Genomic DNA, 25,849 nt, shown 5'->3' on the forward strand with positions numbered 1-25,849 from the left:
CCCTGCCTTAAAAAATTGTTTGACCCTCATTAAAACAAAAAAAAAAAAAACATGAAAAGTTTTTGCATTCTTATTGAATCTGATAATATTTTTTATAACAAATCATACCTTGCCTATTGAGGAGGCCAAACATCAACAATGTGTTGAAGTATTGAATCCGAAGGATCTTCTCACTCTTTTAATCTAATCTCTTGTCGCCACACTTTTTTTTAGTGGGGAGATAACCCAATTTTTTAATGGCTATTTTGTAATAGGGTTGATCTGAGAGAAAGTATCGTAGGATTAACGAAAATATATTCAGTTCGGCCAGATTTATTTCTCTTCTGGCCAGCAATTTCTTCAAATACAATTCAGGCTGATGTCGGTGGTACAACGTTGTTCTGTTTTCTGGTGTTTGTTGATGATACAAATGTACCGAGGCGGGCCTCACAGAATGCACTGTGATTCCCTTAACTTATTTCTATGTAAAAAGCTCGTAATCTAAATGAGAATTATAGTCTCATACAACAAACTGCAGAAAAGTGGCTTTCGAATGTGAAAGAAAGTTGTCGCAACCAGGAATCGAAACCAGGCCAGCGAATGTTTACAGCTGTTACTTACATCTTTGTCCCACCGTCTTGAAGTGACTCGAGATAAGAAAATTGCATAAAGCCCCAGAATTAATTCGGTACTACGCGCGAACAGTGGTCCCGGTGCGCGCACTCGCTCATCCGCACTAGCTAGTCGTAAGTAGTCGATCCTACAACGACTTGCGCCTATGTTTGTATTTCAAGGCTGAATACATATCAAAGAAAATTCAATAATTTTTCGAACAAAGTAAATAAAACGCAAAGTAAATAATTTTTTAAACTAAGAAAATAAATTATTTTTATAAACCTGTGTGGTAAGTAGCTTGCTAACCAACCACATGGCTCCGGGTTCAGTCCCACTGCGTAGCACCTTGGGCAAGTGTCTTCTGCTATAGCCCCGGGCCGACCAATGACTTGTGAGTGGATTTGGTAGACGGAAACTGAAAGAGGCCTGTCATATATATGTATATATATATATATATGTATGTGTGTGTGTTTATGTGTCTGTGTTTGTCCCCCTAGCATTGCTTGACAACCGATGCTGGTGTGTTTACGTCCCCGTAACTTAGCGGTTCGGCAAAAGAGACCGATAGAATAAGTACTGGGCTTACAAAGAATAAGTCCCGGGGTCGATTTTCTCGACTAAAGGCGGTGCTCCAGCATGGCCGCAGTCAAATGACTGAAACAAGTAAAAGAGTAAAAAAGAGTAAAAGAGTAAACAAAGGTTAGGGTTAAAAAGTCGTTGTAGGATCGACTACTTACGACTAGCTAGCGCGAGTGCGCGTGACGGGACCACTGTTCGCTCGTAGTACCGAATTAATCGGTTGCTCATTAAACCGGCTGCTTTGATTCACAACCACACTTTATCACACTTCTGTCAACCGCAAAACTTGATTCTACACTTAACAGTAAGTTTGTTACACAGAAATTGCTATCGATCTCATTCACATTTTAATGAACTTAGACTAATTAATTACTTCATAACTTTTAAGCAAATGTTTTCCCAGTATTTCTTTTTCTTCTCCTTTTTTATTATTTACAAATCTATTTTAGTGTTTCGTTGCTTATTCATTTGGTTGTGTATAAGGTCACAGGGCGATTCTTCACAGTTGTGTAACACATAAAGCGCACCGGACCACGATCGCGGCCGTCAGCACAGGTCACGATCGTGGCCCAAATAGATGCATTTAATTTAAGGGCGTCAGCTGGGGGTCTAGTGTCACTCAAAAGGTCCGATACCCCCCAGAATGCAAGAGGACTAAATAGTTTAACCCAAGACTTTTTAAGATGATGTAAAACTTATCACCATTATATACTAAGGAGATATTTAAACTATTTTTTGTTTTTTTTTATGTGTTAATGGTCGTCTCATTTCCATAAAATGTGCTCAGCAGTCCATGCTGTGTAAGTCCCAGCGCTTTATGGGTTAATTTCCAAAATTTAAAAACTTTTATAGCGTAGTTTTTTTTTTCTTTTTTCTTTTCGTGACCGGTTAATATAGAAATTAAACCTAATGAACAAGCAACGAAACACTACACGATATCTTACTATCACGAACGTAAAGAATACGCTCACCCGGTGTTTAGGGTTAAGGTTACCTCCACCTCAAACTTATTTCATAGAACTTAGGTCACCCTTGGGCGGTTTGGCATGGAAACGGTCAAAACAGTTTTGAAGATAACACAGCAGAGGTCGAGTGTTTGCACCCCGACCTGGATAATTGCCAGACTTAAAAAACCGTAACGGGGTCAATCTGTTCGATCGAAACCGTCCATGGCACTGACCCAGCATGACTGCAATCCAATGACTGAAACAAGGGAAAAGATTTATTTTCCAGGATGGAGATTATGTTTGTGTTGGTAATTGTTTTTCTCGATATTTGAGAACGGTTTCCTCAGGAAGAAAATGTTTCTTTTTTTCTAAAATAACATTTTGCTGAAGAAATACGTTTTCGAGAGTGTAGATAACATAATGTTCATGTTTCGACCATGACTTTGAAAAAAAAAGTGTAAAATGATAAAATTACGGAAATTGCTGTTTGCAAAAATGATGCAATACTCCGGCTATTTTCTTTCTTTATAAAATTTCATAAACACCCTCGTGATGTACAAGTTGGAAAATAAACATTTATGGCACTTTGCACCCCGACCTCACCCGCCTTTCTTTTTCTTTTTTTCTCACGATTTTGCCAGAAACACGTTTCAAACTAAATTAAAATTTAGCCTCTCCCCATCGCATTTTTTTTTTTTTTTTCACTTTCTTTTAACTTTTTATAATCCACGTGGAAAAATACGGAGAATCTGAAGAATATTTTTTCTTTAAATTTCAAATTTTCTTCGAGAACCTCACCCATTCCCCCCCTCCGCCCCTTCCCCCTTTTCAGGGGACAAAACTCCGGATGTTTTACATATTTGGTATGCTCGTTTGCGCATGCGTAGATTTCTTTCCAAGCAACAGACAGCAAAATATGAAGCCTTCACCAGAAAACTCGATATGCTAGAAATAACAGCTACATGTCTGGAAAATAATTTTCCTTCGCATTATTTCCGTTTTACGTCTATCATAAGGTCTATGAAAGATGAAGGACGTAATGACATGCTAAAATCCTCAAATTTTGAGGGTTTTAGTATCATCATCATCATCGTCGTCGTTTAACGTCTGCTTTCCATGCTGGCAAGGGTTGGACAGTTTGACTTAGGGCTGGCAAATCAGAAGGCTGCACCAGGTTCCAATCCGATCTAGCAGAGTTTCTACAGCTGGATGCCCTTCCTATCGCCAACCATTCCGCGAGTGTAGTGGGTGCTTTTTACATGCCATTGGCACGAGAGCCAGTCAAGTGGCACTGGCAACGACCACACTCGAATGGTGTTTTTTATGTGCCACCGTTACAGACCCAGTCAGCCGGCACTGGCATCAACAGCGCTTGAATGGTGCTTTTAATGTGCTACTTGTAGGGACCAGTCAGGCAGCACTGGCATCAACTATACTTGAATGGAGCATTTTACGTGCCACTGGCACAGGTGCCAGTCAGGCAGTACTGTCATCAGCCACAACAACAATTTCACTTGCCTCAACAGATCTTCGCAAGTGCAGCTTATTGTCCAATGATTGAAGAGCACTCTTAAATGGGCCAGTCATGCTACACTGGCATAGGCCATGGCTACGGTCTCACTTGGCTTGTCAGGTCTTCTTAAGCACAGCATATCTCCAAAGGTCTCAGTCACTTCTCATTGCCTTGGTGAGACCCAACGTTTCAAGGTTGTGCTTCACCACTTCATCCTAGGTCTTCCTGGGTCTATCCCTTCCACAGGTTCCCATTACTGCTAGGGTGTGACACTTATTCACACAGCTGTTCTCATTCATACACAACACTTGACCATACCTGTGCAATCGTCTCTCTTGCACACCACATCTGATGCTTCTTAAATCCAACTTGATGGATTTCATTAATTTTATCTAAGATCAAGGTTTTAAATCCATTTTTCATTAATTGGAAAATAAAAGTTGATTTCGATTGGAGTTGAGTCTGTCCAGGGCAAATAAGGATATTTCATGTTTGTTTTTATTCTTCCCTAAATCTCGACTTTCAAAATGTATTTCAATTTTGATACAAAGCCACAAATTATTTTCATGTTGTGTCTATAAAGAAATGTTATCGAGTTACTGATTTGCAACAAACTCCATTACCCAGCCATGCCATACACTACTTGTGACCCATGACCTGGTAGATCAATATTTTATCTATATTATCAATTTTATCAATGTTTTATCTGTTCAGGTATTTTGTTTCTGATTTTTGTTTTGTTTGCCAGGATCTCACTTCCAATCTCACCTTTTAATAAATTTAATCAAGTAAGAATTTGATTTTCTTTTTCTTGTAGCAGTCAACAACAACAACACAAGCTTTTCACAATGGACAAATGGGTTAAACGGACAGCCTTGGTTACTGGGGCTTCGTGTGGTATTGGTGCCGCTATATGCAGAAAGTTGGTGAAGTCTGGCATGAATGTTGTTGGTTGCGGAAGAAATGTGCAGCGCATCCAAGTAATTTTTATGTCTTTGAGATTTTCTAATCACTTTCTTTCTTTATTTGTCTCTCCTTCCTTCATATACACTCTCACATTTGTCTCTCTTTCCTTCATATACACCCTCTTATTTCTCTCTCCTTCCTTCATATACACTCATATTTGTCTCTCCTTCATATACACTCCCTTATTTATCTCTCCTCATTAACAGAAGTACTGAATGAATGTTTTCCATTAATCACAAAATTAGACTTTTACCTATAATGATTAGCAATGTGTGTCATTAATCATACTAATGAGATAGTGTGGAAGTATGCGACTATAAAATGACAAATAGAGAAAGTAAGTGAGTGGCCGTAGCAGAAGTAAAATGTAAGTAGAAGGTGTTTGTCGCAGCACTTGGAATGAGAAACAAGCAAACAGAGAAAGCGAGAGAAATAAAATGGATCAGAGTCGAGGTTAGCTTTGTGTCACTTTAAGCAGGACAAGGAATGGAAAACACAAGCATTATTATGAAACCCACTTTCACAATGAACTTTGTGTTAGAATTACTTCTGGATAAACGATAATTACATTTAAATCTATTGTAAAATTTAGTGAAGCCTGCTCCAGTCTTCTGCCTAGCCAATTCCTGTCAAACTGTCAAACCGTCCAACCCATGCCAGCATGGAAAGTGGATGTTAGATGGTGATGATGATGAGGCACAAGTGTGGCTGTGTTGTAATAAGTTTGCTCCCCAACCTCATGGTGCCAGGTTGTGACACACTGTGTGACATCTTAGATGAGAGTATTCTGCTATAGCCTTGGGCTCACATATGTGTGTGTGTGTTGTTGCTTACCAACTGGTGTTGGTTTGTTTATATCCCTGTAACTTAGCAGTTTGATAAAACAAAACTGACAGAATATGTATCAGGTTTACAGGTACATAGGGAGTTCGATTTGTGAGTCTAAAACTCTTCAAGATGTTGCTCCAGCATGGTCGCAGTCTAGTGACTGAAAGCAAGTAAATGATAGGCACTGACATGGTTGTGTGGTAAAAAGCTCAGTTTGCAAGCACGTACTTTCAGGTTCAGTCCCACTGCTCAGCGTCTTAGGCAAGTGTCTTCTGTCATAGCTCTGGGGCCAACCAAATAAGTACTGCTGTTGATTAGTTTGGTGGTCCTCCAGTATGGCCACGGTCCAATGACTGAAGCAAGGAAATGATAATAGATAGTACCACCATTTTTATATAAGTACTTTTAACCGTAATTCAAATATTTTGAGAACTGTTAAAAATTTCAGAAGCAAACAAAAACCTAATATTTTTCATTGCACAAATGGCATCTTATGCATGTGTCTTCTGTTGTAGCCCTGGGTCAAGCAAAGACTTGTGAATAGATTTGGTTGACAGAAATTGTATGGAGGCTCATCATGTATGTGTGTGTGTGTGTGTCTGAGAGAGAGAGCCTTGTCTTCACATCACATGATGGTTGTAGAAGAGTGTCGCCCCATTCAAGAGACCCTTGTTTTCAGCCTTCCATGAAAACATGTCCAGTTATGGGAAAATATTAACCTTGCTTGAAGGACAGGTGAGGGTTGGCAACAGGAAGAGCACCTGGCCTTAGAAAATCTACTTTAACAATTTTAACGTTTTGAACCTTCAAGAATTTGTACGGGATTTCTGCAGAGTTTTGAATTTTTCTGTAAACATTTCTTTGCAATTGTCTGATAATACAGACATAGACTTGCCCATATACATCAATAAATTAACATTGATAATTTTTTCAATGTTGTTGCAATCATCTGAAGTGGAACTGTCAAAGCATGGTATTCGAGCAATTTTGCTCTTCATCTTCAAAAAAGGATGTAAAGCAGCTGAAACTGAATGCGATATCAACGAAATGTTTGGTGAGGAAATGACCAGTAAGTGGTCAGCTTGAAAATGGTTTAAACGATTTCACAGTTGAGACCTGAGCCTTGAAGATTGCAAGTGTAGTGGACGCCCATCTGTCATCAATGATGGTCAATTAAAGACTGTCATTGAGAAAGATTCACATAAAACAACACAAGAACTGGCAAAAGAACTTCAAGTGAGCTAGAAAACTGCCTGCAACCATTTGCATGAGATCAGAAAAACATAAAAGTTCAACAAATGGGTACCACACAATTTGAATGAAAATCAGAAAATGCACAGATATGAAATTTGCTTGTCATTTCTCCTCCATAACCAGGCTGATCCATTTCCCGATCGTATAGTAACTTGTGACGAAAAGTGGATAATAAATGTTCTTTGCAGTGGTTGGATCAAAATGAAGCAGTGGAAACCTTCCCTAAACCCAAGCCCTTCAAAAAGAAGGTTATGGTGACTGTTTGGTGGTGTTGTACTGCTAGACTCATCCACTATAATTTCTTAAAACCGGGAAAAACCATTACTGCAGAAACATATTTCTATGAAATTATCAAAATGAATGAAAGACTGATACTCCGCCATCCCAGACTGGTCAACAGAAGAAGGCCAATCATTCTTCAAGACAATGCTTGACCACACATATCACTGATGCTCCAGAAGTTGGAGGAACTTGGCTACAAAGTTCTTCCCACCCAGCTTATTCCCCAGACCTTTCTCCTACCGACTACCATTTTCTCAAGCACCTTGATGGTTTCAAAAATCAAACTGATGCTGAAAATATGTTCAAAGAGTTCATCAGTTCCAGAACTCCAGATTTTTATGTTAGCAGAATAAACAAACTTGTAACTCGTTGGCAAAAATGTGTTGATTGTCATGGTACTTACTTTGATGAATAAAAATTCTGCATTGTTGAAATATATTGTGATGAATTTCATGTTTCAAAATGTTGCTAACCTTTAACTCAGCCTGATAAATATTAGCTCTCAAGCATTATCCATTGTTAATCTATTAATGATAATGAGCATTTAATCTATTTACTTATGTATTAGCTACCATCAAATCCACAGTTAATCTCATGCATTGTAATATATTGTTAAATCTCTGGGTTGACATTTCCCTCTTAATTTACTCATTATTCACTGATTGTTAAGTTTCTGGTTAATCCAGTTAACTATTGTTAATCTGTTCTTAAATATCTTTTAATCTGTTATCCAATGTTAATCAACTGTTTTCTGTTGCTAATCTATCCCAGGAAATCTCTGATGAACTGAAAGGTGAAGCCGGTTCCTTGTTAGCCTTGAAATGTGACCTCAACAATGAGTCTGATATCCTGTCTATGTTTGGGACCATCAAGTCCCATTATGGAGGAGTGGATGTGTGCATCAACAATGCAGGACTGGCCCACGCTGAGCCACTGCTTACTGGGGACACTAACAAATGGCGGGAGATGTTCAATGTAAGTGGTTTCTTGTCCTTGATTGCTAATGGAAGCAGCCAGCATAGAAAATATTGTTAGAATTATTTTTTGTTTCCAAGCTTCTTGTTGAGTTTCCCTGCCTTCAAAAATCTTGGTTCTCTGCAAGAATCTATGCCATGATGATTGATATTGAAGCATGGATCTTGAAGGTGGAAATTCTACAAAAGTTGCAAAAATATTAGCTCGAAAATGTAGGGTCCATGTGATCTGAAAATGTGCCTTGGTGCGAAAGGCATGAATCACCTGTAAGGAAGTTGGCTGCATTGATAAAGATTAATTAACTCAAGATTAATTAGGACTAGACATTTGGATGTGTCGTTTTCTTCATAAACTAAAATTAATCTGTAACCTTGGAGACGTATCACTGCTGAATGTTTTGTTTGTAATAGTTTATGCAAAGAGTGTAGAAAGGGTTAAGTCCACCTGGGTAACAACATCTCCTTCCAATTTATTGTCAATGAAATAGCTTAACTTTAAACTGATACTCTGTTCGTTACGATGACAAGGATCCCAGTTAATCCGATCAACGGAATGGCCTGCTTGTGAAATTAATGTGCAAGTGGCTGAGTACTCCACAGACATGTGTGCCCTTAACATAGTTCTCAGGGAGATTTAGCAGGACACGGAGTGTAACAACGCTGGCCCCCTTTGAATTTTGCCAGCTGAGTTAACTGGAGCAACGTGAAGTAAAGTGTCTTGCTTGAGGACACACCACACCACTGGGTATTGAACCTAAGACCTTATGATCAGGAGCCTAATGCCCTGACCACTAAGCTACCCAGTCCAGATGGATCTAATTAGCTTAACTAGAAATTGAAGCTGGATCGTAGATAATACGTCCAGGACACCAAATCCAAAGCAATCCAATATCCTTCACTCGTAAAACTCCTGTCAATGTATTCCAGACATGCCCACCTCTAAGCGCTGGTTACATATCTGTACATGGAACCTCAAGAAATGATTAAATGCTATCACTTTCCATTTTTTGTCTGCAGGTGAATGTCTTGGCTCTTAGCATCTGTACAAGAGAATCTTTTAAATCCATGACGGAACGAAATGTGATGGATGGTCATTTCATCCACATAAATAGGTCTGCTATTTTGGTTTCTTATATGGTTTAGTGTGGGTGGGGTAACATAAAACACTGGATCCTAATCGGTGCTGGTCTTTCACTCCTTCTGTTTTTGGGTGGCTTATGTTTTGCTTTATTTGGGTGAGTTGCAGCACTTGCCCAGCCTGAAGAGCAACAGTCCCAAGTGAGTGACCAGCAATGGTAACATTGCTCCAAATGGGTGCAAAGTACCTCACAACAAACAGCACTTCAAAAATACTATTGTGTATCATTTCACGTCCGGGCCATGACTGCTGAGGACATGCGTAAACTCGCAAGGAATGAAGCCAGTATGCTCCGATGGATGTGTAATGTCTGTGCATACTCAACAGAGTGTTAGTTCCTTGAGAGAAAGGTTGGACCTAAGAAGCATCAGATGTGGTGTGCAAGAGAGATGACTGCGCTGGTATGGTCATGTGGCGAGAATGGATGTGGATAGCTGTGTGAAAAAGTGCCAATGATACTATTGTGTATCATTTCACGTCCATGTTACATGCTGTCATGGGTTGGACGATTTGACAGGCTCTGATGTGTCCAAGGACTGCTTCCTGCTCCAATGTCTGCTTTGGCATTTTCCTATGGTTGGATGCCCTTCCCAATACCAACCACTTTACAACCTGTGCTGTGAGGAGGAGTATCTTTATGGTTGGGGATGAGAGAAGGGGCCAGAGCAGAACAGGGCCCTTGCTGTTCAGGAGGAGCTACATGACTACTCCCTTTGTTTTCCCTGACTTATGAACTCTTAGCTTGTATGAAATGCTCTCTCAATGACTCATCTAATCAGTTTCTGAATCAAAACAGCTTGTCTGAATTTATCTGATTTTATTTCTATTTTGTGTTTATATTAAAACAAAACAAAAACCAAACCAAACTGTAGTATGTCTGGACACAGAGTGGTCGACTTACCAGATCTTCACTTCTACAGTGCAACTAAGTTTGCTGTGACCTCACTGGCCAGAGGACTCAGGAATGAGTTACGAAGACTCGAATCTGATATCAGAGTCACGGTAAGTAATGAGTCTACTTTTTAACTAAGCTTCACTTATATGTATATATGTGTGTATATAAAATTAATATAGACAGCAGTTAGCAATGTTTTACCAAAAAGGAAAATTATAATTGTCACTGAATGTGACTAGGGTGTTGAAAAAACACTAACAGTGCTAGAAATAAGAGCTAAACCACTCTAATGCTTCTCTATTAGTATATATGTTTTCGTTATCCAAATTAGTGAATGATTTAGCGAATGGCTAATGTGTATACATAGAATTAATATAAACAGCAGTTTGCATTGTTTTACTAAAAACAAGAATTATAATCGTTGCTGAATGTGAATAAGGTGTTGAAAAACAGTTGCATTGCTTCCACATTAGAACATGTTAGCTCTTGTTTCTCGCCATGTATGTGTTTCTAACACCCTAGTCACATATAGTGACAATTATAGGTATATATATATATATATATATATGCATGTATAGATATGTGTGTATATATATATGTATTGATATATATGTTTATATATATATATAAATATAACCACTATGTGGTCGACTCTAGCACTAAAAAGAGATCTGCTAGGTTTCAGCCATAAAGAATTGTTTCCGATGAAAGTTAGCATGACTACTAGCGCAAACGAACAGGGCAAATAAAAATAACAAAAATGCAGATTATTAATAGCGAAACAATTGTCCTGACTAATCTGCATTTTGTTATTTTTATTTGCCCTGTTCGTTTGCGCTAGTAGTCGTGCTAACTTTCATCGGAAACAATTCTTTATGGCTGAAACCTAGCGGATCTATTTTTAGTGCTAGAGTCGACCACATAGTGGTTACTCTCTTATATTTATGTATAAAATTTATCGTAATCCATGTTTTTTATGCACTAAGCCACTTGGTGTTAAATGGATGTACTATTAAATTAGTATCCAATTTTCTCATCCTTATTAGTTGATTATATATATATATATATATATATCAAACTAAAATCATTGAACAAGCAAATACAAAGTCAACCGCATGTCATTTCATAATTCGAACATTTAATTATAGAATAAACATATAATCCGCAAGATGGAACAAAATTCATATGTACAGCACGTAATAATAATAATATAATATTAATATGGTATGGTGCAAGAAAAATTCTTGTTAAAACTTAGAATTAATATTCTAGCGATTCAAAGAGAATACATTTATAAGGACGTAGAAAGTAAAATATAATATAAGTAATATATAAAAATATATAGGTATATAAAAATATAGGCATATAAAAATATAAAACATATATAAATATATATACATATGGGAGCATATAAAATATAACATATATATATATATATCGTGTAAATAAAGTAAAATAATGTTCATCGTTTAGAAATCTTAATCGGTAAAATAAGCCTTATATATAAGAAGGAATCATGTTTACTTATCCCTATGGCCATTTCAGGGGTGTATTATGTTTAAAGCACTAGGGTGCATTTCAATAATACTCCTTTGTCGGGGGAAAAAACATATATATAAACGCAAAGATAGCCATCACGCACCAGGCCCGTACGGTGTTGTTTGCTTTCCCACTTTGGTATTCATGCACGGATAACCCAAAGGACAAAGCAGTGAAGAATTTTTTTCCTTTTAAAGCAGTAGAGGAAGCGGTAAAAAAAAATAAAAAATTTCAAATCAAATTAATTCCAATGAATTAAAATTGAACTAAATTGACTTAAAAGGAGCCTCCGTGGTTTCAAATCCTGCAAAACTTAAATACTTTTATTTTTCAATTTATTTACTTTCTATATACTCAAAAAGAATGGGTTTCCTTAACTAAATTAAACTGACTTAACTGGGTTAAAATTAAATTAAATTAAATTGAGCCTTCGAGGTTTCAATTCCTGCAATATCTAAACCAGTTATTTTTATTTTTTTACAACTTATCTTTTCGTAAATCCATTACTTACTACAATTTATTTTATTCCTGTAGATTTTCAGGAATGTAGAAGAAAATTTATGTACGCAAAAGGGGATAACGTCCGTAAATTTATTCAGAATGTGCGGTCCATAACACCTAAGGATGGTAAGCGATTCCCTTATACATAGCCTACACTTGCTGATGTTTCTCTTGAAGTTTGGGATTTTAGAAATGATGGACCATTCTAGGAAATAATTCTTATTGTTCTTTCTCAGGTTGTGTATATGCGATGCAAGTGTAGTTGAGTTAAAGTATTTTTCGTTATTAAAAGAGCTCATGTGTGACCTATATCGCGCCTTAAAATCCATCGTACTACCTATATAAAATTTGTTTAGATTATCTACGTCCCTAACTACACATTTATATATTACGTTGGTAACCAGACATGAACCATCTAAAGGACATAATTTGGGTTTCCTACAGTTACATGTCTTATCGGGGCCTTTCCTAATTTTTTTTCCTATTATTATCCTTACTTATTTTATCTCCAGTTCCAGACGGGTTTCGCTCATTCCTTCCCTCTAAACTACCCTTATTACATGGGTTCGATGAGTCCAGTAAAGGTAGACCATTTATAGCTTTGGTACTCAGCTTTACAGGATTATCAACCACATTTCCTTGGTCATCCTCAGAGGAACTTTTTCTGTCGTTCCACCTAGTAAGCTTGCTTCTATTGATTGAAGCAATGATGGAAGCAAAGTTAGGCATTACAGAATAGGAGAATTTTATTGTCGACTTATTGCAGATGCTATAATATTTGTGGTCCCTTGGGAAGTTTTCCATCAGAATCTTAAAAAATAGTTTTGGTAAATTCCTTACTCTAAGGGAGAAAGGGGGAGCGAACCAAATAACTTCCCTTATTCTAGGCCGTGAGCTTCCTGTTTTGTTTAACTTCTTATCAGGATTTTTAATTTCCTTATACCTACCCTTACTGCTGTTATCCCTAAACATATTATTCCTAAACATATTATTATTTAAAGGCCTCTTATTATTCCTAGACGTATTATTTTTATTATAATTATTATTCAAAAACCTATTATTATTACAGTATTTATTATTGTATTTATCTGTAGTAATTGCAACTTGCTCAATTGGCAAACCAGCCATCCTGTTTTTTAGTCTAGTATTAAGGATATAGAATATTTTAGACTTGAAACCACTTAAACTTAGGGCATTATTATACACTGGTGCATGTTGCTCAAAAATCTCTTCGTTTAGAGGGAAGGAATGAGCGAAACCCGTCTGGAACTGGAGATAAAATAAGTAAGGATAATAATAGGAAAAAAAATTAGGAAAGGCCCCGATAAGACATGTAACTGTAGGAAACCCAAATTATGTCCTTTAGATGGTTCATGTCTGGTTACCACGTAATATATAAATGTGTAGTTAGGGACGTAGATAATCTAAACAAATTATATAGTAGTACGATGGATTTAAGGCGCGATATAGGTCACACTGAGCTCTTTTAATAACGAAAAATACTTTAACTCAACTACACTTGCATCGCATATACACAACTGAGAAAGAACAATAAGAATTATTCCTAGAATGGTCCATCATTTCTAAATCCCAAACTTCAAGAGAAACATCAGCAAGTGTAGGCTATGTATAAGGGAATCGCTTACCATCCTTAGGTTTATGGACCGCACATTCTGAATAAATTTACGGACGTTATCCCTTTTGCGTACATAAATTTTCTTCTACATCCTGAAAATCTACAGGAATAAAATAAATTGTAGTAAGTAATGGATTTACGAAAGATAAGTTGTAAAAAATACAGGAATAAATCTACAGATAAAATAAATTGTAGTAAGTAATGGATTTACGAAAGATAAGTTGTAAAAAATAAAAATAACTGTTTAGATCTTGCAGGAATTGAAACCTCGAAGGCTCAATTTAATTTAATTTAATTTTAACCCAGTTAAGTCAGTTTAATTTAGTTAAGGAAACCCATTCTTTTTTTTGAGTATTAGAAAGTAAATAAATTGAAAAATAAAAGTATTTAAGTTTTTCAGGATTTGAAACCACGGAGGCTCCTTTTAAGTCAATTTAGTTCATTTTAATTCATTGGAATTAATTTGATTTGAAATTTTTTTTTTTTTTTTTTTTTTTTTTTTTACTGTTTCTCTACTCTACTGCTTTAAAAGGAAAAAAATTCTTCACTGTGCTTTGTCCTTTGGGTTATCCAATCTGAACTTTCACCACGTGAGTTTTTTTGTCAGTGAAATATTGTTGTTGAATTTGTGTTAAAACCTGTTTAAATTGTCTTGTAAAAAATTGTTTGAACTGTTTGCGGTTTTGAACCAGGAAAACTTGTTTCCCCTCCTCACGGAGGGGACTGCTGTACATGAAACACACACACATTCCACGGAAAAATGAACAAAAATACTTGTTCAAAAATGTATAAAAATGATGAGGTAGTAGGTTTGCCTACACCAAAAAATGTGAAAATTGTTGAAGAAGCTAAAATTGCGGAAGGTGTGACTTCCAATGAAACTGTGAAACAGCAAAAGTGAATGAAGGTTCGCCGGTTAAAAAAGCTGTGAAAACGGCTAAAGTCGCGGAAGGGTTGACTTCCAACGAAGCTGAGACAGCAAATGTGTGCGACGCTTAAAACCAAGTGAAAAAAACCAAGATGTTTAACTTCGCTGCAGCTGCTGGTAGGAAGACAGAGAAATAAGATGGAGGAGGTGGAGTATGAAAAGTTTAAAAAATGTCTAAAAGGAGGGAAATAACGCGATAGCTGCCTCCCACAAACATTAAAGAGGAACCGAGAAAAGACGATAATTTATAATCCTATGTAATAAAAAAAAGAAATTGAAAGGATAACCAAAGACCAACTGAGAAATGCCTTAAACCAGTGTGGAGTGATATGGACTACGTTACGTGGGGAGAAAGTTTGCAACAATAGAGGTGCCCTTCAGAAATGAAGAAACGGCCAAAAAACACTCCCTAACACCAATAAAGACGTATAGGGAGGAGAACCACAAAAATCAGAGTGGAGGACGTGCCGCCAGGTCGACGTGAGGTGGTTGCTTCCAGCACTGTTAATGGGGCTGGAAGAGAGAGAAAATAACAGTGATAAACATCAGAAGAATGATAAAGGAAAAACTGGAGAGGACAAGCATTGCACGTTGGGTGGTGCAAAGCGACCCCCGCAGAGGCAATGGAGGAAGTTCCAGAAGGAATACAATTCGGGGAAAGAATTAACTTGCGTTTCGGGTGGTGGTGGAGTGCTTCCAGCACTGTTAATGGGGCTGGAAGAGAAAATAACAGTGATAAACATCAGAAGAATGATAAAGGAAAACTGGAGAGGACAAGCATTGCACGTGGTGGTGCAAGCGACCCCGGAGGCAATGGAGGAAGTTCCAGAAGGAATACAATTCGGGGAAGAAATTAACTTGCGGGTGGTGGTGGAGGAGCGAAAGCCACGTTGCTACGGATGTGGCGAGATAGGTCACATCCGTATGGAATGCCCCACCAGCAAGAAAGAGGAAGAAAGAAAAAAGACAGAAGAAGAAGCAGAGAAAAAAACGGAAGAAGAAGAAGAGAACGACTTCACAACGGTGAGGCGGAAGAAAACGCCAAAGAGAAAGAATGCGGACACAAACCCAACCAACCCTGGCACAATCAAAAAGAAGTCCAACTCTCAGGGGGGAAACCATCCCCACCCAACCACGCTTCCCCACAAAAAGAGAAGCCCCCACCCAATCCACCCCCCCCCTCAGTGCCGAGCATTACCCCTCCATTTCAACCCCCTCCTCGTGTTCCTCCCATCATACTCCCCGGGGTCCTCCCCATCACCCCCACAAAGCCCACAAAAAAGCAGATTTACAGAAGCCCAAATAGTATATGCGGCAATAGACAAAAATAATGACCGACTTAAAAGTGGAATGGGAAATATCCCAAGCGCAGAAAGGGTGAAAACCCACAGAAATCTACAAAAAAATGTAGTAATTTATAAATTGGACTTACGGAACTTTAACATGTTAAATGCACAGTTCGCAGGGGACATAAAGGGTCCGCGACTCGAAGTGGACGAGTCACTGATTAATGCGGACTTCCCCGCCACGACCACCAAAGGAAAAACGGAATAAAGGTAAGTAATGTCTCATATTCGTGTAGGGTGTTTGAATGTGCGTGGCCTGATGCAGAGCTGGAAGCAAGGGCGCTTCCTAAATGACATCAGGTCACGGGATTTAGATGTCGTTGCCACAGAACCCGTTAAAGGGGCCAAGAGATCTGCTCCCGCTGTTCAACGGTTACGAGAGTGTCATCTCTCCGAACCCGTCGGTCGGCGGAAGCGGGGTGTTGGTCCTGTGTAAAAAGAACCGGGTTTCTGAGAAAAGTTGATTTTTTACGGATCCGGAAGGTAGGCTGGTCGTCATTGAGTTGACGTTCAGTAGCCGTAAGACAATCAGGCTGGTTGCGGTTTACGCTCCCCCCGGTAAGGGGAAAAGTGATTATTATCGGAACCTGGAGAAGTTTCTGAGTACATCGTGCCCAGTAGTAATGTTAGGGGCCTCAACACAATCTGCGATGTGCGGGTAGACTGTGAAGGCTCGCGAACAGACAGAAAAGGAAATACTTGCTTCCTGGATCTACTAAGACGTTTTGAGCTGGTAGATCCATATAGACTGGAACATCCGGGCGCTCCACTGTGGACGTGGTCAAATAGCGACGGATCGGTAAAGTCGTACATAGACAGGATATTAATTAGGAAGGTAGATAAGAACCTAGTTAAGAGTCCACAACTCCATATAGTCAGCTACAGTGACCACAAGATGGTCACCTGTAGGCTAGACGTAGATAAGATAACTAGAGGTCCTGGTTACTGGAAACTTAATACGTCCCTTTTGGCGATTAAGGAGTACAGGGACAGGATTAGGTTAATAATCCAGAGGGCCATGACCGGCTCCATTTGTAACAACAAATGGTGGTATGCCCTTAAGCGAGCCATAAAATATGAGTCCGTTAGATATAGTACTAATCTTGTAGCTAGAGAGGCTAGAAAGGTAACTACACTAGTTAAGGACTTAGAGGAAGCAATGCGAACTGGCAATGCAGACCAGGTGAAGGTCAAGAGACTGGTTCTTAACCAGCACCTCGAAGCCAAACACATGGGTTGCATTGTCAGGGCTAGACAACGTACGATGGGGAGCGAAGGAATCAAGGCTGCAGGATGGGCCCGAGTGGTGGAAGCCCAACGTGGCAACGATGCTACAATTCGATCTCTGGCGAACCAACAAGGTAAGTTGACAGACGAGCCCGAGGAGATGTGTCAAGCTTTTCAGGACCACTTCGCCCAGCTTTTCGGGGGAGCGGCGGACCGGATAGGGGGAGGGACCTTACGGACCTCCTCGACGGGCTGCCGCGCCTCTCGGGGCAGGATGCGAAGTGTAGTGAGGAGCCGATCACACCTGAGGAGGTAATAGAGGCCATGGCGGACTGCGGTGCGGGTAAGGCGCCGGGACTGGATGGTCTACCCTACGAGCTTTATAAAAGTATGCCGGACTTGTTCGGGGACTTACTGACGGGCGTCTACGCAAACTGGCAGCAGAATGGGTTTATCCCCAGATCTGTGCGCCGGGGAGTGGTGACGCTAGTCAGGAAGGACCAGAGCAAGGGGGACGTAATAGATAATTTCAGGCCCATCACTCTGCTTAACGCAGAGTTGAAGATTTTGGCCAAAGTGTTATCGAACAGATTGGCGCGTGTCGCGAATGGACTGATTGGGAAAGCGCAAACGTGCGCCGTACCGGGCAGAGCCATTCAGGATAATCTCCATCTTATTAGATACACGATAGAGGGAATAAATAACGATCCCGGCAAGGGAGGGGCAGTGGTCCATTTAGACCAGTCTAAAGCGTTCGATAGGGTCGACCATCACTACCTGGTGTCCGTTCTGGCTCAGTTCGGCCTAGGTCTTGGCTTCCTCAGGTGGATCATCGAAATGTATGACAACGCCGACTCGGTAGTTCAGGTGAACGGCTTTCTTTCTAAGCTTTCAAGGTCAACGCCGTTCGCCAGGGATGTCGCTCTCCCCTTCTCTTTTTGTATGTAGTGGCCTTGGAGCCGCTGCTGCGAAGACTGAGCGGCATCCCGAGGCAACCAGGACGTGATATGTCGGTTTCGGCGTACGCGGATGACATCACTATCATCGTGACTGAAGTGGACCACCTACGTAAAGTAGGCAAAGCCATAGAGGTTTACGAGACGGTGACAGGAGCAAAAGTTAATCGTGAAAAGTCGGTCGGCTTGCAACTCGGCACCTGGAGAGGCAAGTCGATGCCTCCAGACAGCGTCGTGGGACGTTGGACGGAGGGCCCGATTAAGTTGCTCGGGGTTTGGTTCGGTCCGGACCTCCAAATAGAGAAGAACTGGAGCGAGGTATCGAGCAAGGTGGCTGCAATAGTCAAGATTTGGTCTTGGCGGTGGTTATCCTTGAAAGGTAGGGCGGAGGTGGCCAATGTGTTTATAGCATCGGTGATCACCTACCGCCTTGCCGTCGTGCCTTGCCCGGATTCGTGGTTGACAAGTTGGAGAGACAGCTCTTTCGCTTCTTGTGGAAGGGCTCGAAACCGCTTGTGAGACGCTCTGTCTGCTGTCAAAAACCGTTACAGGGTGGACTAGGGATGCCGTGGCTAATGATGCGCAGAAATGCGCTGAGGCTAAGGCACCTGTGGCTCCATCTGGTAGTGAACGGGTGTGGTCTCCGCTGGCGAAACAGATGTTCCCCAGGTTCACCAGTTTCGGTGGCCGGGAGGACTGGTATAATCGCAGATCGAAGTTGGGTACGTGGTATACGGAGTGTCGCAAGGCACTCCGACTATTCCGTCGCTCGGTAATGCCTGCGGCAGTGGTTCTACCGCTGTGTTTTATAGAGGGTTTGTAGAGGCCGGTAACGATGATACGCTAGGGGAAACCCTAGGTTTCGACGATAATCAGCTGGCCAGTCTGTTCCAACGTACATTCGGGCCGAAGACACTGGATAATTTCCAGAAGTCTTTGGCTTGGCAGTGCTACCGAGGAGCCTTACCTGTTCGGGACAAGCTTGCAAGGCACGGTTGCCAAGTCAGCCCGACCTGTACGAGATGTGGGCGAGAACGGGAAACCGTCTCGCACGCGCGATCGTGCAGTGTTCGGGGGTGAAAGATATGTGGGATTGTGCCGAACAACTAATGTCAGGCGAACGAAGAGTACAGCTATCAGCCGAATCTATTGTAAAAATTAGCCCACCTGATTTCTTAACGAAAGAAGGTAAGTTTTGTTTTCTCGCCGTGGTTTCAACTGCGAAACAGGTAGTATGGAAGACAAGGATGAAAGGGTTGATAACAGGCGACTTCATCTCTGGTTCAAGTCTGGTGGAATATTTTAAATTCCACCTGAAAAGACATATAGAACTGGAGAGAAGGAGCCTGAGTAAGAAAGTGTTTGATGAAAGATGGAAAAATGTGGAGAGTAAAAGATCCCTCACAAATGTGAGATAGGAAGAAAAAGGAAGGCTAAGTGTCGTGGCGGGGAGCATGGGGTCGCGAACCCGCCTCACTGCATCTTGTAATTTTGTTAATTGTGTCTATTGTGTAACCATTCGATTTATTATTCATTTCCGATTTTTAACCGACCCCAAATGTTCATAATTATTTTTTTTCATCATTCGTGATTGTATGTGTTCTCTATGTCGCCCCTACTGGGTAATAAAGAAATGTGTCCTTTGGTTATCCGTGCATGAATACCAAAGTGGGAAAGCAAACAACACCGTACGGGCCTGGTGCGTGATGGCTATCTTTGCGTTTATATATATGTTTTTCCCCTGACAAGGAGGTATTATTGAAATGCACCCCTAGTGCTTTAAACATAATCACCCCTGAAATGGCCATAGGGATAAGTAAACATGATTTCCTTCTTATATATAAGGCTTATTTTACCGATTAAGATTTCTAAACGATGAACATTATTTTACTTTATTTACACGATATATATATATATGTTATATTTTTATATGCTCCCATATGTATATTATTTATATATGTTTTATATATTTTTATATGCCTATATTTTTATATACCTATATATTTTATATATTACTTATATTATATTTTACTTTCTACGTCCTTATAAATGTATTCTCTTTGAATCGCTAGAATATTAATTCTAAGTTTTAACAAGAATTTTTTGCTTGCACCATACCATATTAATATTATATTATTATTATTACATGCTGTACATATGAATTTTGTTCCATCTTGCGGATTATATGTTTATTTCTATAATTAAATGTTCGAATTATGAAATGACATGCGGTTGACTTTGTATTTGCTGTTCAATGATTTTAGTTTGATATTTTTGTCTCTTCCATAATAGCACTTCTATTGCAGTCCTATTAAATCTTTTTGTTCCTGACAAGAAACAATTATTGTATCGATATATATATATATATATATATATATATATATATATATAGATAGATAGATATGTGTGTATATATGTATAATGCACATCTGTGTGTGTATGTAATGTCTGTATACATGTGCATGCATACACAAACACACACATATATACAGGGGCGTTTGATTATAAACATGCATGTATAGAGACATATGTATATATTTATATATGTGTGTGTGTGTGTGCATGGGTGTCTAAATATGTTTTCCTTGTATGGTTGTGGTTTTGGGGTACAAAGAACATACCTATTATCCCTTTATGGTCTTTATGGGTTATCAAAGCAATACTCCTTTGCTGTTGAAAAATACTCAACATTTGAAATAAAAACTCAACGTTTCTCTTGATCAATTTCTTCTTCTCTTCTTAGTCCATCAGTCCAGGTTTAGTGGACACAGAATTTGCCTCTCGTCTATTTCCAGACAGAAAAGAAGTTCCAAAGAGAGATTTTAAGGTGTGTTTTCTTTTCTTATGTCTACCGATTATAGGTGTAGAAGTATTTGAAGGACAATTCATGTCTATAATCTATCAATGCATTTTATAGAGATTGGATGGCTGAACTAGTCGGTTATTCCAATTGAGCTAAATGATCATAGATCAGGAGTTTGGATTAAGAAAAGAATGATACAAGGGTAACATTTACAGTTAAAGACTGGAAAATAGAATTGGATAAAAGCACTTCAATAGGCTGTGAGGTTGGGGTATTTGCTTTTCATCAAGAGGTCTCAGGTTCAGACCTACTACGAGGTACTTTGGGCCAGTGCATTTTACTAATAGGCTCCTGATCAACCAAAACCTTGTGAATGGATTTGATAGTTGGAAAATGAAAGAAGCCTATTATGTGTACATGTAGCCTTGTCCTAACGTTGCATCAGGTCATAGAAGCAATGTTGTTTGTTTGAAGTCTTCTGTGGATAAACGTGTCCAGCCACGGGGAAGTATTATCTTACTTGCAAACAGGTGACAATTGCTCTTAGGAATGGCATCCAACAATAGGAAACCAGCCTCAAACTAATTTCGTCTGACCCTTGCAGACATTGAAAAGTGGATGTTAAATCATGATGACGATGACAGCAATGGATTGTCAGAGTTCATAGAACTTTGAACAAAATAATTCATAGCATTTGCTTATGTCCTCCTTTTATATTCTGTGTTCAAATCTTGTCCAACCAGAATTTGCTGTCAGTAAAATAAGTCCCAGTAAAGACTGAAGTCTGTATATTGGTTCTACACTTCAAGTGTGTGCCCCAGCACGGGCTGTAAAAGAAGAAAATAATCTTTAAATTTATATAAGAAATTATTATAGTTATAAGGGCTTTTCTTAATTCTGTGTCTGTATTAGCCATGATTTCCTGGTCTCAAGTTCATGTCCTTATCGAGGTGGTCTTATCAGAAGTTATAGCCATTGTTTAAGTTAAATGATGCGTAACAAAGACCTTGATTCATTATACTACTACTACTACTACTACTACTAGATAATAATAATAATAATAATAATAATGATGATAATGATAATAATAACTGGTACTTATTTCATCGACCCCAAAAGGATGAAAGGCAAAGCCAACACTGGTGGAATTTGAACTGACAACATAAACATGGACGAAATACCACTAAGCATTTTGTCCAGGCAGCTAACAATTCTGCCAGCTGACCGCCTGATGATAATAAATATAATAATAATAATAACAACAATGATGATGGTTTCAACTTTTGCCATTAAGGCAGCAATTTTAGGAGTCGATTAGATTGACCCATATTTATGTTCTCTAGCACACACAGATATTGGTAATGACACTGGACGCAGAAAAGTTTGGTAAAATTTACCTTCCCAATGAGAACACAAGTGTTTCCATGTTTTAAAGAATTCTCTTCTTACAAAAGACGTTTTTTTTTTCTGGCACAAGTTTAGTCTCTCCAAGTAAATATTTCATCTACCAAAGCCTTCACTACTCTCCAAATAACTCTTTAAATATGTTTAGTCATAAAAGTGTTCGGATTGATCTGTGGTTTGAATTTCTCATTCATTTTTCAGATTCTTGAATCTGGTGATGTAGCTGATGCAGTCCTGTTTGCACTTCAGGTACCCAAACACTGTGAGGTGGGTGTCCTTTGATCTCTTTTAATAACCCCTACTTTGTTGAGATTGCAACAAAGATATATTTGTTGTGGGTTGAGGGGAGGAGCAGAGTGTTGCAATGAACGAGAGGGAAAATGTTTACAGCAAGTGAAGCAGTTGCACAGTTTGTGTGAGATGTGCAATGGCAGCAGTTGTTGAATTGTGTAACTGGAGTGGAATAAGTTCATGCAGCCATTGGTCTTGGTTGGGCTGTGATGGCTGTCACCATCTTGGTCCCTAGCTGATGCTCGCTGGCTTCAGCCGTATCACGACGACTCTCAATTTAGCAGATAAACAAACTATAGCTAATGTCTGTCTGTCAAAGAAAATGAACAAAAGGCAACATTGTTAATGACAATCTGTTTCTTCTTCAAGAATTTGAGTGGTCATTTGTTTGCTGACATGACCATGTTTGTGTTATTTTTGATCTGAACAGTAATTCAGGTTCAATTCCAATTCCTAGGCAGTGAGTTGGTGCCTATGCACTTTACCAAATATTCTTGCTCTTAGATTATTGAGTAATCTGATAATACAAATTCTATATCATCTACTTCATATAGCGCCTAGATGTTGGGAAAGTACCATCTACAATAAACTGAGGCTGACCAATGCTTTCCTCATCATTATCATTTAATGTCCATGTTCGATGCTGGCAAGTGTTGGCTGCTTTGGCTGGACCAGATGAGTTGGAGGACTGCATCATTCTCAATTGTCTACTTTGGAATGGTTTCTACAGCTGGATGCCCTTCCTAACACCAATCAATTTACAATGTTCTGACTGCTTTTTTCTGCTGGGCACTGTAAAATGTGCAAGACTAAAAAGACCCTGCAACTGTGTAAGAATATAATAGAAAGAGATGTGTCTTTATGCTAGGTGTTGAGAAGTTAAAAGTATAAACCTCTTGGCATTTAGTATAAAGAAACTTCACTTTCCAACCATAGAAAAATCTGCCTCAACAAATTCCTTCTGACTCATAGAAAAGTGGACATTAAATGCTGATGCTTCTGTCTCATTCCTCTGACAACCCTTCCAATTTGGTCTCTATTAGAAAAGATAAATACCAAATTTTGTTTTCTTTCAGATTAATGAAATTATGATGAGACCAACTAAGCAGGGCTACTGAAAAACTGACAAAGCAAAACGAACAGATCGTCCATTTTCCACTTGACAAGGACACAAGAGAGCATTTGATCACATATGGACCTTGATCTCTGCTTCAGAGCAACCATTTTTTTAAAGACACTACTCCAGTATGACTACAATGAGTGAAACAAGTAAAAATTAAAGACATCTTGCCTCGTATCATTAATGTCTTATGAAATTCTATTCCTTCTTCTTCTCTCTCTCTTTTACTCTCACTTTCTTTTCTCTCCCCTAAAAGAAAATTCTAGATGTCTCTAAAATAGTTGAACTTGTAAAAAAGGTAGCAGGGAGCATTTTGTATTATTCATTCATTCATTTATGTCTCCCCATAGAAGACAGGGAATCTATTTCTACACACTGGAGCTCCTTACAGTGGAAGACCTGGTGAGATGCATATACTAGAAGTCCTTATTTATTGATGCTGGTGAGGCATCCACTACCAGGGAGTATAAAAAGACTCCATAAGATCAAAAGACTTAGCACCCTTCAAAGCTGACCTCCTAGACATAGTAGCCAAGGTCCTCTAGACCTTTTCAAATTAGATTGTAAAAAATTGACATTGGAACTTTTAGGAATTCATAAAACTGACATATAATGGTAGAGGCATGGCTGAGTTGTTAAGAAACTTGCTTTACAATAGTGAATTGTGTAGAATACTGCTGATTCACTGTGCCTCTCATAAAGCAATCTAGGTGGTTTCTAGCTATTACCAGAGATAATACTGAAAGGAACATATCTAGTGATTTGTGTAGAACCTGCTGATTCACTGTGCCTCTCATAAATGCAATCTAGTGTTTCTAGCTGTTACCAGAGATAATACTGAAAGGAACATATCTAGTGAATTTGTGTAGAATACTGCTGATTCACTGTGCCTCTCATAAATGCAATCTAGGTGTTTCTAGCTATTACCAGAGATAATACTGAAAGGAACATTCTAGTGAATTTGTGTAGAATACTGCTGATTCACTGTGCCTCTCATAAATGCAATCTAGGTGTTTCTAGCTGTTACCAGAGATATACTGAAAGGAACATATCTAGTGAATTTGTGTAGAATACTGCTGATTCACTGTGCCTCTCATAAATGCAATCTAGGTGTTTCTAGCTGTTACCAAGATAATACTGAAAGGAACATATCTAGTGAATTTGTGTAGAATACTGCTGATTCACTGTGCCTCTCATAAATGCAATCTAGGTGTTTCTAGCTGTTACCAGAGATAATACTGAAAGGAACATATCTAGTGAATTTGTGTAGAATACTGCTGATTCACTGTGCCTCTCATAATGCAATCTATGTTTCTAGCTGTTACCAGAGATAATACTGAAAGGAACATATCTAGTGAATTTGTGTAGAATACTGCTGATTCACTGTGCCTCTCATAAATGCAATCTAGGTGTTTCTAGCTGTACCAGATAAATACTGAAAGGAACATATCTAGTGAATTTGTGTAGAATACTGCTGATTCACTGTGCCTCTCATAAATGCAATCTAGGTGTTTCTAGCTATTACGAGATAATACTGAAAGGAACATATCTAGTGAATTTGTGTAGAATACTGCTGATTCACTGTGCCTCTCATAAATGCAATCTAGGTGTTTCTAGCTGTTACCAGAGATAATACTGAAAGGAACATATCTAGTGAATTTGTGTAGAATACTGCTGATTCACTGTGCCTCTCATAAATGCAATCTAGGTGTTTCTAGCTATTACCAGAGATAATACTGAAAGGAACATATCTAGTGAATTTGTGTAGAATACTGCTGATTCACTGTGCCTCTCATAAATGCAATCTAGGTGTTTCTAGCTGTTACCAGAGATAATACTGAAAGGAACATATCTAGTGAATTTGTGTAGAATACTGCTGATTCACTGTGCCTCTCATAAATGCAATCTAGGTGTTTCTAGCTGTTACCAGAGATAATACTGAAAGGAAATATCTAGTGAATTTGTGTAGAATACTGCTGATTCACTGTGCCTCTCATAAATGCAATCTAGGTGTTTCTAGCTATTACCAGAGATAATACTGAAAGGAACATCTAGTGAATTTGTGTAGAATACTGCTGATTCACTGTGCCTCTCATAAATGCAATCTAGGTGTTTCTAGCTATTACCA

General features: G+C 38.9%; 1 protein-coding gene across 2 annotated transcripts; it reads left to right on the forward strand.

Moving 5' to 3' along the window:
• The first annotated feature begins 1,377 nt into the window (after positions 1 to 1,377).
• LOC115223538 (dehydrogenase/reductase SDR family member 11-like) lies at positions 1,378 to 23,901 on the forward strand. 2 transcript variants are annotated; one of them, XM_029794172.2, is made up of 8 exons: positions 1,378 to 1,477; positions 4,451 to 4,613; positions 7,735 to 7,938; positions 8,955 to 9,049; positions 9,948 to 10,077; positions 20,847 to 20,930; positions 22,512 to 22,577; positions 23,678 to 23,901. In XM_029794172.2, exons 2-8 carry the CDS (start codon positions 4,482 to 4,484, stop codon positions 23,717 to 23,719), a joined length of 753 nt encoding a protein of 250 aa, XP_029650032.1. In that variant the 5' UTR covers positions 1,378 to 1,477; positions 4,451 to 4,481; the 3' UTR covers positions 23,720 to 23,901. The 2 variants fall into 2 exon arrangements, with proteins under 2 accessions (XP_029650032.1, XP_036368477.1); XM_036512584.1 differs by having other exon boundaries at positions 1,384 to 1,477; positions 4,454 to 4,613.
• Positions 23,902 to 25,849: the final 1,948 nt, after the last annotated feature.

The sequence above is a fragment of the Octopus sinensis genome, linkage group LG23, assembly GCF_006345805.1.
Source record: "Octopus sinensis linkage group LG23, ASM634580v1, whole genome shotgun sequence".
NCBI classification, from domain to species: domain Eukaryota; kingdom Metazoa; phylum Mollusca; class Cephalopoda; order Octopoda; family Octopodidae; genus Octopus; species Octopus sinensis.